This window comes from Ailuropoda melanoleuca, chromosome 11 (assembly GCF_002007445.2).
Source record: "Ailuropoda melanoleuca isolate Jingjing chromosome 11, ASM200744v2, whole genome shotgun sequence".
Classification (NCBI taxonomy): domain Eukaryota; kingdom Metazoa; phylum Chordata; class Mammalia; order Carnivora; family Ursidae; genus Ailuropoda; species Ailuropoda melanoleuca.
This window is the reverse complement of record NC_048228.1, coordinates 99,426,810-99,440,227: the sequence shown is the minus strand read 5'-3', so window position 1 is coordinate 99,440,227 and position 13,418 is coordinate 99,426,810. Positions and strand designations below refer to the sequence as shown.

The window sequence follows — 13,418 nt, the reverse complement described above, 5'->3', positions numbered from 1 at the left end:
TCTTACGTAAACCACATGTGATAAATTCTCTAATCTCAAGATAAATTCTCTAATCTCTCATGGGAGAGTACTAGTAATTTACAATCATAAAATTACTCCTTTTTAATTTTAGGACTATGAGAAACGTTTACGAGACAGAAATGTAATTGAAACCAAGGACCACATTGATACCCATAGGGCCATAGTAGCCAAGTACCTCCAACAGGTAAGAAAAATCATTTTACAGAGTCCTCATAGGGGAAAAATAGCCAGCACTCTCACACTGGGGGGAGGGTGGTGTCTATTCTTCGAAGTTCTCTATGGAATACTTAAACGTCACTTAACCTTTCCAGACTTATTTGCTCATAATTACAGATATGAAATTAACAGCCATCTTCATCTTTTGAACATAGGAAACACGAGGATGTGTCTCAGTTTATTATCAGTGGTTATCCCTCCTTAATACCCATCACCCGGTTACCCCATCCCCCTACCCCCCTCCTTTCTGTAACCCTCAGTTTGTTTCCCAGACTCCAGAGTCTCTCATGGTTTGTCTCCCTCTCCGATTTCTTCCCATTCGGTTGTCCCTCCCTTCCCCTGTGGTCCTCCATGCTATTCCTTATGTTCCACATATGAATGAAACCATATGATAATTGTCTTTCTCTGCTTGACTTAATACACTCCAGTTCCATCCATGTCGACGCAAATGGTGGGTATTCATCCTTTCTGAAGGCTGAGTAACATTCCTTTTTATATATGAACCGCATCTTCTTTATCCAGTCATCTGTTGAAGAGCATCTCGGCTCCATCCATAGTTTGGCTATTGTGGACATTGCTGCTATGAACATTGGGGTGCATGTGCCCCTTCTTTTCGCTACATCTATATCTTTGGGATAAATACCTAGTAGTGCAATTGCTGGGTCGTAGGGTAGCTCTATTTTTAACAGCTTGAGAAACCTCCATACTGTTTTCCAGAGTGGCTGTACCAGTTTGCATTCCCACCAACAGTGTAAGAGGGTTCCCCTTTCTCCATATCCTCGCCAACATTTTTTGTTTCCTGTCTTGTTAATTTTTGCCATTCTAACTGGTGTAAGGTGGTATCTCATTGTGGTTTTGATTTGTATTTCCCTAATGGCTAGTGATGTTGAACATTTTTTCATGTGTCTGTTGGGTATTTGTATGTCTTCTTTGGAGAAGTGTCTGTTCATGTCTTCTGCCCATTTCTTGGCCGGATTATTTGTTTTTTGGGTGTTGAGTTTGATAAGTTCTTTATAGATCTTAGATACCAGCCTTTTATCTGAAATGTCATTTGCAAATTTCTTCTCCCATTCCATGGGTTGCCTCTTAGTTTTGTTGACTATTCCCTTTGCTGTGCACCAGGAACATTTTAAATAAAACACCTGTCTGTCCTCAGGTTAGAGAATCTGTGATAAATCGTTTCCTGATTGCAAAACACCATTTTCTTCTTTCGGACTTGATCGTAGAAGAAGAAGTTCCCAATATCAGGTAAAAAGCAAACAAATCTTTTGTTTCTTATAAATATTTTTTATTTATATTTTATTTATAAATTTTATTTATATTACAATTTTTTATTGTATTATATTAAATTTTTCATGTACATGGAAGATTTTTATCCTTGTGTGGTATGCATTTGGGCCCCCAGTAATGCTGGAACTGGTAAAACCTGATTAACCCCTTATGGTTACATTAGTTGGGGGCTTTTGTTGAACAAGTCACAGGAGTCACTCTCCATCATGCCCAGTACACACCATCTCATCTCCCCCTGTGCCCAAGTCAGCTCCACCAGCCTTTGCCAGTTCCCTGCTGCAATCAGATTACGTCTGACAGCATTTCCCTCCTGCACACGCTCCTGCTTTCCACCTCCCCCTTCCGGTCTGCCCCTCACTTGCCCACAGGCATGGTGCAGAGGGGGTGGCTCAGAACAAGCCTTGGGTTCCAGGGGTGGGGGATGGGGGGCTGAGAGCCACTGTGTGTTTGGTGAGGGGCCAGGGGCAGCAGGGAAAATGGATATTTACATAGAAGCTGGGATTCAATTGCATTTGCTCAATTGTCTCCCTGTTACTTAGAATAATCCTCAAATTATCTCAACTCAAGGTGGAGGCATAAAAGATGAAAAATAACTTTCTATATTGGTGGTCTTGTGCAGTGCATTAACTTCCCGACCTGTCCTGTGATTAAATCTCTTGGTCTTCTAAAAAGTTTATTTCCTATGCATGTACTTTCTCTCCACCACCAAGTTGGGAAGGAGTTTAAAAAAAAAAAAAAATGTCTATCCATGGCAACCCCTTTCTCTGGCTTGGCCTCCATCCATATCCAGGAGGGAGGCTGTACCCACAAACACCCATGCAAACCCTCCTCAGAGTCCAGTCACTGAATGTATTTTTTTAGTCATGAAAATTATACTTTAGAATAGATGGTGATTTTTCATGCTATTTTTCCATTTCTTTTCTTTCTTTTTCTTTTTCTGCTTTACTTTCTGCATTAAGTTCTGAAGGCTCAGGGTATGTTCTTTCTTCTTTTAATTTTGGTTTGTTCGTTCTTAGTGTTAAACTAAGATGTGTCTCTATTGAATGGTCCCAACCCCCAAGATGTTCCCATGCGGACTGCTAGCAGGGCGGCAAAGTCTTGTAAGAAGAGCCACCTCTGGGGGAGGGGAGGAATTTGACAAGGAGAAGGGTTGTGCCATGTTAGGACCCTCTGGCAAAAATGTCCCTCAGGGGTCCCCAAGTTTGGGTTAGGTGGGTGTCCTGGCAGAGTGATTAATAAGATGGGTTTAATTTGCAAAAAACATGAACCTTGAGGGCATTGTGCTAAGTGAGACAAATAAGAGAAAGACAAATACCGTATGATCTCACTTCTATGTGGAATCTAAGAAAGCCAAACTCGTAAAAACAGCGTAGAACAGTGGTTACCAGTGGCCAGGGGGTGGGAAAATCAGGGAGATGTTTAAGGTTACAAACTTCCAACTAGTGATTAAACAAGTTCTGGAGATCTCAGCCACAGCAGAGCGAATATGGTCAATACCGATCATACTTCAAAGCTACTAAGCGCCTTGATCTTAATTGTACCCCCCACCAAAAAGAAAAAAAAAAAAAAAAGATAATTATGTGAAGTTACAGAGGTGTTGGCTAGCACCACGGTGACAGTCATATTTCAATATGTAAATGCATCAAACCGACACATTGTACGCCTTAAACTTATACAATGTTATATGACAATTACATCTCAAGAAAAATAAATTAGAAATACTAAAACGCAGATATTGAGTCACACACAGAGAAGGAGATTTGCAGTGTCACTCTCCTCGCAGTCTTTTTTGGGGGGATAGTTATTTTTCAGAGCTTTCCATTATGTTACCAGGTAATGAGCCAGCTCTTGTTTTAAGTGAGTCAAAAATAAATGTATGTCAGTATTTTCAAAAGAGGAAGAAGGTGGCTGTTTGGTCAGAGTGACCTGAGTGGCAGCCACAGGTCCCTCTTACCGAGGAGCTTTCCTCAAATCCTGTCACCTCCCAGAGCCTCCAGTTTCTTCCTGTAAAGAATGGGGTAAATGTCACACTTGTCAGGATTAGAGATAGTCTCTGTAAGGCGCCCAGCACCCTGCTGGAGCCACAGAAGGTTCTGGCCAATGGCAGCTGCTCTAGAAGACACCAGGGGAGCAGGCAGGGCCGGCGGGGCGTCGCCTCCCAGCTGGCACGTGGCCCTCCGGAGGAGGCGGCCTGGCAGCTGGGAGGCGACAGGCGACCGCGGGCAGCCGGAGGCCGGCTTTGTCCCGAGCTGTCTGCCCGCGACATCGGCCTGTGCATCCAGGGTCACATCTGTGCTTCTGTTCCGTGGCCCTGCTCTGTGGCCCTTTCTCCCGCCCTGACCCCTGCTGCTGCTCCCCCCTCCCGGAAGTGCTGGCGAGATGCCACCTCAGTGACAGGGAGAGCCCAGAGGGCTCCTCCTGCCCCGCCCCTTCCTCCTGAAGAATCACGACCGTCGGGCCGTCCTGGTCTTTCCAACAGCTGCCACTTTAGGGCATCCACCCAGTGCTAGACCAGGCCTACCCCTCCCTTTATCCTCCTCATCACCCCGAGAGGTCGGTGTGACCATCCCCCTTTTACAGATGATGAAACAGAAGCAAAGAGGTGAGGTAATTTGCCCCAGGTCAAAGAGCGGAGCCAGGAGTCCCACGGCCTCGTCTAACTCCAGGGGCCGAGGCACCCCGGGAAGTGGCAGGGAAGGCTGTGACCGCCACGGGCCGTGTGAATGGAGCTGGTTAACGCGTGCTCGGGCTCGGGGGCGGGGGGGAGCGCCCCTTCCAGCTGGTGTGGCTGGGCCCCTGGGGAAGGGAGGAGACACTGGCCCTGCAGGGGTACGGCTGCAGCCCAGAGCAGAGGAGGAGGAAGCGGGGAGGGTACCCCGTGTGCAGGACTGGCCTGGCCGAGCGAAGGCCAAGAGCAGGAGAGCACCTGCACGTTCAAGGGACGAGCCGGCAGAGCACATGGCGGGAAGCAAGCGGGGCCCGAGCACACTTTCCTTCCTCTGGCCAGCAGCAGCTCGAATCAGTGTTAGGGATCCACACCGGAGGGTCTCCTCCATCTCGGGGGAATTTCTGGACAATTTCCACCCCCCTTAAAAAGACCGCGTTTTCCAGGGGCCTTTGAGGGCCCCTTGGGGGAGAACTTGGGAAATCATCTCACAGCTTTCCAGACCGTTCCTTTTCTTAGAGTTCTAATCCTGTTCTGTAACCATTAGCATTCTGGGGCTAAGCCTTTTCAAGCTGGCAGAACAAAAGCGACCACTAAGGCCAAGGAGAAAAGGTCGGAAGAAGGTGACAGCCCAAACCCTGTCGGATGGAGACATAAAGGTGCTGGTGAACGTCATCCGGGCTTACGACATTCCCGTGAGGAAGCCAACGGCCAGGTGAGTGCCCTCCCGGTGGCCCTGGGACGGAGAATGCAGGGCCCCAGCCAAGAGGCTCAATTCTTTATAGCATGCCCACCCCACTTTGAACGTAGTTGTTGATCATGGGGGCCGGGGGTGGGGGGCAGTCCTACTAAAGCCAAAACCCTATTGGCTGCAAGTAATGGAACCAACTAGAACCAACCCAGTCCATTTAGGCTAAAGAAGGATTTATTGGGAATATCTCAGAGATCTCAAGGTTAAGAGATGGTAGACGGTGGTCGGTAAAAGACTGAGATGGTTCTTCTGAGGCCCTGTTGTCTCTCTTTGCTTCCATCTGTGGGTCTGCTCCATCTCCATGCAAAGGAGGTGGTCCTTTCAGCCATGGTACCATCCCCCAAGCATCAGCTTCTCAGGAGAGAAGCTGAAGGTCCTAACTTGGGTCAGGTGTCAATCCATGGTCTAATCAGCTACAGCCAGAGAGACAGTGTCCCCAGGCCCAGCCCTAAAGGTGGGGAATGGTTCTCAGAGAAGTGGGTGTGAGCTAAGCAGATACCTGAAAGGTGTATGTCCTAGGTTCTAAACAACACGTGCTATGAGCATAAAAATGTGACTTCCCTTTTATCTGCTCCGAGATGTGAGTGATGCCTACTACGTTTCACTACACTGGGGAAATGGGACCCCCCCCAACCAGGGTAAGGTGAGCCTGAGTCTCTCACCCCTTTTAGAGAACAAAGATGAGCAAGAACTAAAGAAAGAAAGAGCAAGAATTAAAACTTCTACCAGCCGGTACCCTTGCCAGTGTAATGAGTAAGGCTGACCTTTTCTGCCAGCTCCCCAGCTTCCCCGAACTATACTAAGTCTCTTTCATACAGATTATCTCACTTACTTCTCACTACTATTAACGTCTCCGTTTTACAAAAGGGAACACGTGCGGGTGGCTTGTTCAGGGCCATCCAGCACCGTCTGATTCACCGAAGAGCTCTTTTCTGGCCCTTTGGCATCTTCTTTCCTCCCTTGGGTCTTCCTTTTACATTTATCCCCCATCCATAATTTTACTCCCCCTTTTTTTTTTTTTACTGCCTAACTCTTCACCCGTTATGGAACATCTGATCATCACCAACTAGTCTCACCACTTAATCTCTAGTAAATGTCCATTGAAGCTCTCCAATCTGTGCATAGCATTGCTTCCTCGAGCCATAGCCCAACCCCTTCGCCTTGACTGCATCAAAGCTCAACCGTGGGGAGAAAAGCTGTTTTCTAAAGTAATGTATAGGTATTCCTCCTATTTTGCTCTCTATAGAATATTGTTCACGTGTTAAACCATTCCATTCAAATGACGAGGAAGCTTAGCTGATGCTCTGTGCTCTCCACTCCCGCGTAGCCTCATCAAGACCGCTCAGGCATCAACGCTTGATCAGGCCTGCCCGAGTCAACCCTCTGCCCTTGCGTCCAGCTCAGTCGGGTTTCTCCTCTCCCTCCCTCTACTCTCCCGGCCCATGCCCATCCCTGTGGTCTAACATGCGTCCCACTGGATTGTGATTACTTGTTTACATGTCTGCTGGCCCTTCTAGTTGGGGCTGAAGTGCGCTGGATTTGTCTTTGCAGCTCCAGAGTCTAACACGGGGCCTCCAATACAGTAGTAGGCGCTTCACAGATGTTTGTGTCATACTGTAAGCAGTGGTGTTCCAGAGAGAAGAAGGATTTCTCTAGTAGCGGTTGTGTTAAATATTCCACTTTTATTGTCTCATGGTTTGTCTGATACCCTCATCTGTGAAAAGGCAAGACAGTCTGGTAGAAAGAGACAATTTATACTTTGCCCAGTAATGGAAAATGAAATACTTGGTAAACTGTAAAATTCAGTGGGTGTTGTTAGGAGGAAGGGAAAGGTATCTGGGAGAGACTCTCTGCAGATGACCTTCATTTCTTTTTTTAAGAATCCCAAAAGGATGGGGCACCTGCATGGCTCAATCGGTTAAGCATTCGACTCTTGATTTCGGCTCGGGTCATGATCTCAGGGTCATGAGATCGAGCCCAGCGTCCGGCTCTGTGATGGACGTGGAGCCTGCTTAAGTCTCTCTCTCCCTCTCCCTTTGTCCCCCTCCCCTCTACCTCCACCCTTACCCACCAACCCCCCCCCCATTTGCATGTGTGCTCTCTTTCTTTAAAAAAGAAAAAAAGAAGAAGAAAAAAAAAAAAAGAATCTCAAAATGGAAAAAGGGCAAGACCCATAGATCCTAATTCAAGCTAGGAATCCGTGAGGGTGTCTTTCCCAGTGATGCTTGGCAGGCCCGGAGAGAGGGGTCTTACACGGGACGTGCAGCTCGAGGTGACTGGAGAGTGCAGGGTCACAGGGAATGAATGCAATGGGAGGGGACATGGGTGGAGACAGGGCAGGCGGGCCAGGAGCTCAGGATCCTGCTACTTGAGAGGGACTGAGGCTCTCATTAGTTGGGGGAAAGACTGAGTCCTCACCCAAGCACCCCCTGGGAGAACCTCTTTCTCTGTCCCAGCCAGACATGCAGTTCTAGGGGTGGAGGTTGGGGTGGCTGTATTCTTCACGAGGTCACAGAGAGGACCCGAGCATGCTAAAACCTTTCAGACCTGTCAACAAACTTAAAGAAAACGTGTCACCAGAGCCATACCTCCTTGGAGAAGCCATCTTGCTGAGTATCTAACTGGACTTTTCTCATCGTTAATTTCTGTCATGCACTTCTCTCCCTCCTAGCAAATTCCAGCAGCCAGCAAGATCTTCAAGGACTTTCAGCGAGAAGCGTGCTGCTTCCCCGACCACACGCAGCCCCACGCATAGCGCGGACTACCCCCTGGGCCAGGTGAAGTGCCTAGACGGTGCGCGTCAGCCTGGGTCCTGGCCCCGCAGAGCCGCCCGGAGACTCTACCGTCTCCTTTCTGCTTCATTTTCTTGGAAACACGCTACTTAGCATATTCCGCCTCAGCCCAGAACAAAATAATCCAGCGAGCTGCTACGGACTCTAACTCGTTGCTCTTCTCTTTAAGGTGTTAGTACGCCCTTTTGTAGAAGTTTCTTTTCAACGAACGATGTGCCACACAACTACAGCGGAAGGACCAAACCCTAGCTGGAATGAAGAACTGGAACTTCCTTTTAGGTAAGCGTATGGTCCTCTTTTGGGAACTACAGGATACAGGAAACGTGAATAAAACGGAGCCCCCAGGGGAAATGACTACGGCGAAAGTTTCTGTAGCTCATGAGCTGGGGACAAGATCCAGGAGTCTGACCCCGTGTCCCACGCTCTCCTCTGGCACCACAACTGACTCCAGTCAAGAGTGAAATAGGAAAATGTCCAACTTGTGAAACTCGGGTTCCCTGTTGGGACACCCCCAGGCCCGTCTAGGCTCTGGCACCCTGTAGCCCCAAGCTTCCCGTTCCCTGGACCCCACAGCCTCTACACTGCTTTTCCGTTGTTCCTCAGCTCCCCGACTCTGGAAGCTTCGAGTAAACGCCCCAGCTTGTAACTCCCTACTTTCCATAATTACACTTTCTTCCTCACCAGAAATACTACCTAGGTATTTAAAACTTAAAGTGATGTTAGGTATTTAAAAGACTCCTTACTTCAGATCTTGAAGCAACCGTAGAAATTACCCAGTGCACCACTCCACTTTTATAGAAAAGAAATGAAAACCCGAAGATGGAGGGTGACTGGCTTAAGGCCACATAGTATCTTAGAGACAGAACAAGGGTTACAGCTAGTCCATTCGGAAGAGAGGGACACATGGTGCTATTATGCACAGAACAAGCATAAAGAATGAGAAAACATAAAGGCAGGTGCCAGCGAAATACATGCAACAGGCCAGTATGGGGCCGGCCTGGCTGGACTCAGAGCAGGTGATATTACAGGAGATGAACCTCAGCCCGGCGCTGCTTTTGTTATCTGTGGGCAAGTGAGTGAGAGGCAGGCGCCATTCCGGCAGCCTTCTAACACCAGGAGGTTTAGACTGGGGAGTGGTCTGCTGCAGACACGTCTTCCAGAGCCCCCTTGCTTAGGAAACCTGCGTGCCAGCAGGAACGTCAGCCGGAGCCCTTGCGTGTGGCCTGTGCACCGAGCCGGCTCAGCCGCGGCCAGCTGGCTCCTTGCAGAGCTCACCACGCAGGTTGGGGGGATGATGTGAGACTGGGTGGGACAAGCCAGCAGACAGGGGGCTTCTGTCCGTGCGGAGCCTCCAGCCTGAGGACACGAATTACGTTATAGTGTCTCAGTACAAAGGTAAATATTTGAAATGAAAGCATTGCTTTCAGTCCTCATGTCTATGCACATATTTGAGTATTTTTCAAATTTTGGTATTTGAGTGCTATGGTTTGTGTCTTGCCCATTGTCATGGTCCCTGGTCACATGTGCCCATTTGCAGGGCCCCCAACGGGGATTACAGCACGGCCAGTTTGCAGTCAGTGAAAGACGACGTCTTCATCAACATTTTTGATGAAGTGCTATACGACGTGCTAGAGGTGAGCTCACAGTTTGAAGGAAGACGTCTGCACCCATGTTCACGTCCTGAGCCCACTGGAGTCCCTAACACATCCTCTGTATTTGTGCTGGTTGACGTGTTTCAGACTCGACACGTATAAACAGGAAAGGGAGAAGGGAGGAAGAGAACTAGCTTTTTGATTTTCAATAATTGCACTGGGTGTGTTACATACGTGCTCTTAATTCTAGAACAACCCTGTGAAGGAGATTGTTCACTCTCCAGTTCAGTGAAGGGGAAACTGAGGTGCAGAGGGGTCGAGTGACTTTCCCAGGGTCACAAAAAGATGAAGTGTCTGAACCAGAATGGGACTTCATTCTGTCTAACCCAGCCCACGGGCTTTCGGCCGGGTTTCCCCAGGGCGCGGTTAATGACAGGAGCGGCTGACGTTCTTGAACAGTTACTGCCCCCCACCTTCCTGCAGGATGACCGGGAAAGAGGAAGGGGAATCCACACCCGCATTGAGAGACACTGGCTGGGAAGCGTGAAAATTCCATTTAGCACGATATATTTCCAAGCCAAGGTAAGCATCCGAAGTAGAATTCCACGGGACCTGGGAACGGCTGTGCCCACTGCTCCTGTTACAGCGTTCTTGGGGGGTCCGCACCCTCCACGCCGAGAACCTACATGTGAGCCGCGGTCGGCAAGATACAAAGCCATTGATCTTGGGTCATATTTGCGTGGCTTGTGAAACATCGATCTCCCTTAGAGTCAGGAGTAATGTAGGACTGTTCCAATCTGAGATTTTTTCTAGCATTTAAATAGAAGTGACGTGGAAGGTGGGACAAAGCGGAAACTTGTCAAAATGACAAAAGTGGAGGGGTGGATGCCTGAAAGTAACTTGAAGGGAACAGTCAGGACAGCGAAGGCCCGTTTAGTCCCATGCATTCTATGAATGCTTCTAGAATGCTCCCTGTTTCAGACATGAAAAATGGGTAGTAGAGACTCGTTCAACTAAGACACCCTTCTTCAGAGGTTAGTGATTTTGCTGAAGGGGACCCATTAGGTTAACAACTCTTGAATGATTTAGTAGCTCTAATCTGGGACAGGGAAAGATTCTGCAATGGCTTTAATAGCCTGGTATTAAATCCATGGCAACAGGAGGCTTTGAGCCACAAGACTGTAGCTAATCTCTCTCCACTACAGATGGAGCGGTTTAATTCCACACGTGAGGACCAGGCGTCGCCCAGGCCACAGAGTCCTCAGCAAGACTGAGGCTCGGATGGGTTGGAAGCTCAAGGATAATTGGAATTGCAATTCTCCCCCTAGACAAAGGGACAGTCTACAGGAGAAACTTCGGTGATGTGCTGGTCAAAAAATTTGCATGTCCCTCTTTGAATAGATCTTAAATGAAAAAAAAAAATTTTAAAGATTTTATTTATTTATTTATTTGACAGAGATAGAGACAGCCAGCGAGATAGGGAACACACCAGGGGGAGTGGGAGAGGAAGAAGCAGGCTCATTAGTGGAGGAGCCTGATGTGGGGCTCGATCCCATAACGCCGGGATCACGCCCTGAGCCGAAGGCAGACGCTTAACAACTGCGCCACCCAGGTGCCCCTGAAAAAAAAAATTTTTAAGAGCACATGAGTTTGTAAATGAAACTGCCGTGTTCTTTGGCATTGCTGAATTTCACATTTGGAAGGGTACTTAGGGGTAATTACTCCCAATCCCTTCTCAATAAATTAATCTCCTTTACTGTACTGTGGTAATATCCATACTCTGCTTGAGTGCCTCTAGAAACAGGGAACTCACTACTCCATGAGGCAGTTTGATCTCTTTGCCGTAGCTGTGTTGTACATTTCTTCCTTGAACCGTGCCATAATCTGTGTGCCTCCCTATTCGTAGGTCCTGGTTTGAAGCTACACGTGACAAGTCGAATCCTGACCCACTAATAACAGTAGGAGTAATTGTATTACATGCCATTACTAGCGAGTTTGTATGTCACCTCAGTTAAACCTCACAACAACCCAGTCGACTTTACTGTCCCCATTTTACAGATGAAAAAACAAAAGCCTAGAGAGGTGAAGTCGCTACTCAAATCCCAAACCTCACAGCAGAGCGGGATGCGGCTTTCACCCACTTCCCACAGTGCTCACATTGCGTTTCCCTGGGGAATGAGATTGGTAAAAGGAGAAAGAACTATTCAACTTTTGGGTTTATACAGTTCAATATTACTTTCGAGAATGATTTTGTTACATTTTTTATTTAAAAGTTTTTGTCTGACTCCAAAGTTTGTGCTCTTCTGTGCACACACGGGGACATTTGGCAAGGATCTGGAGACACTACTGTTGTCACAAGTAGAGGGGGAGGTAGTGGCATCTTGTGGGTGGAGGCCAGGGATGCTGCGGACAGTGCACAGGCCAGCCCCCCCGCCCCCCCGACGCTCATCAGGCCCCAAACATCAGCTGAGCCCAGGCTGAGAAACCCTGTCTTAAGTCCTGACACTCCAACTATTTGGAGATAATGCCCGTTCCTTTCTCGGCCATCTGCCTATTTCCCAGATCAGATGTGCTTGGTTATTTCAACTGCATGTTTAACAGCATTGTTTCTGTGTCCTTTTCCCTATACCCCTCACCTGCCCCCCGGTGCAGGCTCTGGGGCAAAGCACCGATGTAAGGAGGAAAATAAACACCAGCTCATTTAATTCCTCCCTGGAAGGTGCAGTCATTGAAAGTTTAACTTCTTTCTCTATTTCTCCTGAGACATAAATGCCACTAAAGACTGAAATGAAAATCAGATTCTCTGTAAGTGTGTGAATTTCAAATTCTGTCTGCACCAGACAGTCTTTAAGAAACTTATTGTTGTGTTGACTATGCAAGAGTGGAAAGTCCTGTCTTGGAGCCTCCACAGAAGTCAGGTCATTTTATCTAAGTGGCTTGTAGTGCGTTAAGCCCGCATGTTTGGAGCACCTGCTGTGTATACAAAACCCTGCTATACATAGGAGAAGGGTGGTAGAAATGGGGGTGCTATGTAGATCTATTCACAGAGAGAAATCAGGTATCCAGAACAAAGTGACAAATGGGCACACGACTACAAAGTCTGGCAGAATGGTCATAGTAATGAGCAGAAGACACACACCCTGTGTGAGGCTGCTCGAGGTAACAAAATAATTCACGAAGAAGATGCCATCTGACCTGAGCCTGGAAATGATGATTTATATTCTGCAAGGGGGGGGATGAAAAGCTGGGGCATTCCAGAAAAGGGGGAAGGGCTGCTGGCCCGCGCGTACGCCAGGCATTTTTCTGAGTATTGGACATTTATTCATCCAGCACCCAGAACTACCCTACGAATAGGTCCTGTTACTGTCTCTTTATAAACGCACGAGCTGCGGCACCTGGAGTGTAATCCAGGATTTGAACCCAGGTGACCTGCTGTTCCATCAACCGGCAGAGTGAGGAGGCAGGGAAATAGCCCTTCCTGTGAGAGCTCAGGGAGACACACCCAGGAAGATGGGGGAGCCTTGAATGCCGGTCCAAGCAGTCTTTATCGGACTCACCGGACAGTGAGGAGCTGGCCCTTGCTTTGAACTTTCATTGGAAAACCACCAGGATGTTTACCAAGTTGTATGTTCTTCACAGATTGATGGGACGTTTAAAATAGACATCCCCCCCGTTCTTCTGGGCTACAGTAAGGAGCGAAGCCTGATCCTGGAGCGGGGTTTTGACGCTGCGCGAAGCCTGAGCGCAGGCTCCTACATCACCCTGTTCATTACCATCGAGCCTCAGCTGGTTCCCGGGGAGTCGGTTCGAGAAAAGGTAACCCTGCGTCCACTTGCGAGTCGCATGTCTGACGTTGCTGACAAATGCTTGCTGGGCTGTGCTTTTATAAACGCAGACCGCGGGGCGCGTCAGTCTCCTGACACTGTCCCCTCGCGACTCTTACAGTCTGGGCGGAAGGCAGGGGAGATCGCGGATTTGTACTTCCGTTGAGCCGGTACTAGGTTGGCCGACAACTGAAACTTTCCGGCAAAGCGAGACAAACATAAACACGCACCAGGTTTAGAAGAAGCTTCTTAATGGAAGAAAAGAAG

General features: G+C 48.2%; 1 protein-coding gene across 3 annotated transcripts in view; it reads left to right on the top strand.

The window, feature by feature from the left end:
• CC2D2A (coiled-coil and C2 domain containing 2A) overlaps positions 1 to 13,418 on the top strand; it is a 145,028-nt gene that overhangs the window by 104,639 nt on the left and 26,971 nt on the right. For all 3 annotated transcript variants that reach the window (XM_034672096.1, XM_034672095.1, XM_034672094.1), the window contains 8 exons: positions 113 to 205; positions 1,394 to 1,485; positions 4,740 to 4,907; positions 7,615 to 7,720; positions 7,905 to 8,014; positions 9,273 to 9,369; positions 9,811 to 9,909; positions 12,967 to 13,143. In XM_034672096.1, coding sequence (XP_034527987.1) covers positions 113 to 205; positions 1,394 to 1,485; positions 4,740 to 4,907; positions 7,615 to 7,720; positions 7,905 to 8,014; positions 9,273 to 9,369; positions 9,811 to 9,909; positions 12,967 to 13,143 — 942 coding nt within the window. The remainder of the gene's footprint in view (positions 1 to 112; positions 206 to 1,393; positions 1,486 to 4,739; positions 4,908 to 7,614; positions 7,721 to 7,904; positions 8,015 to 9,272; positions 9,370 to 9,810; positions 9,910 to 12,966; positions 13,144 to 13,418) is intronic.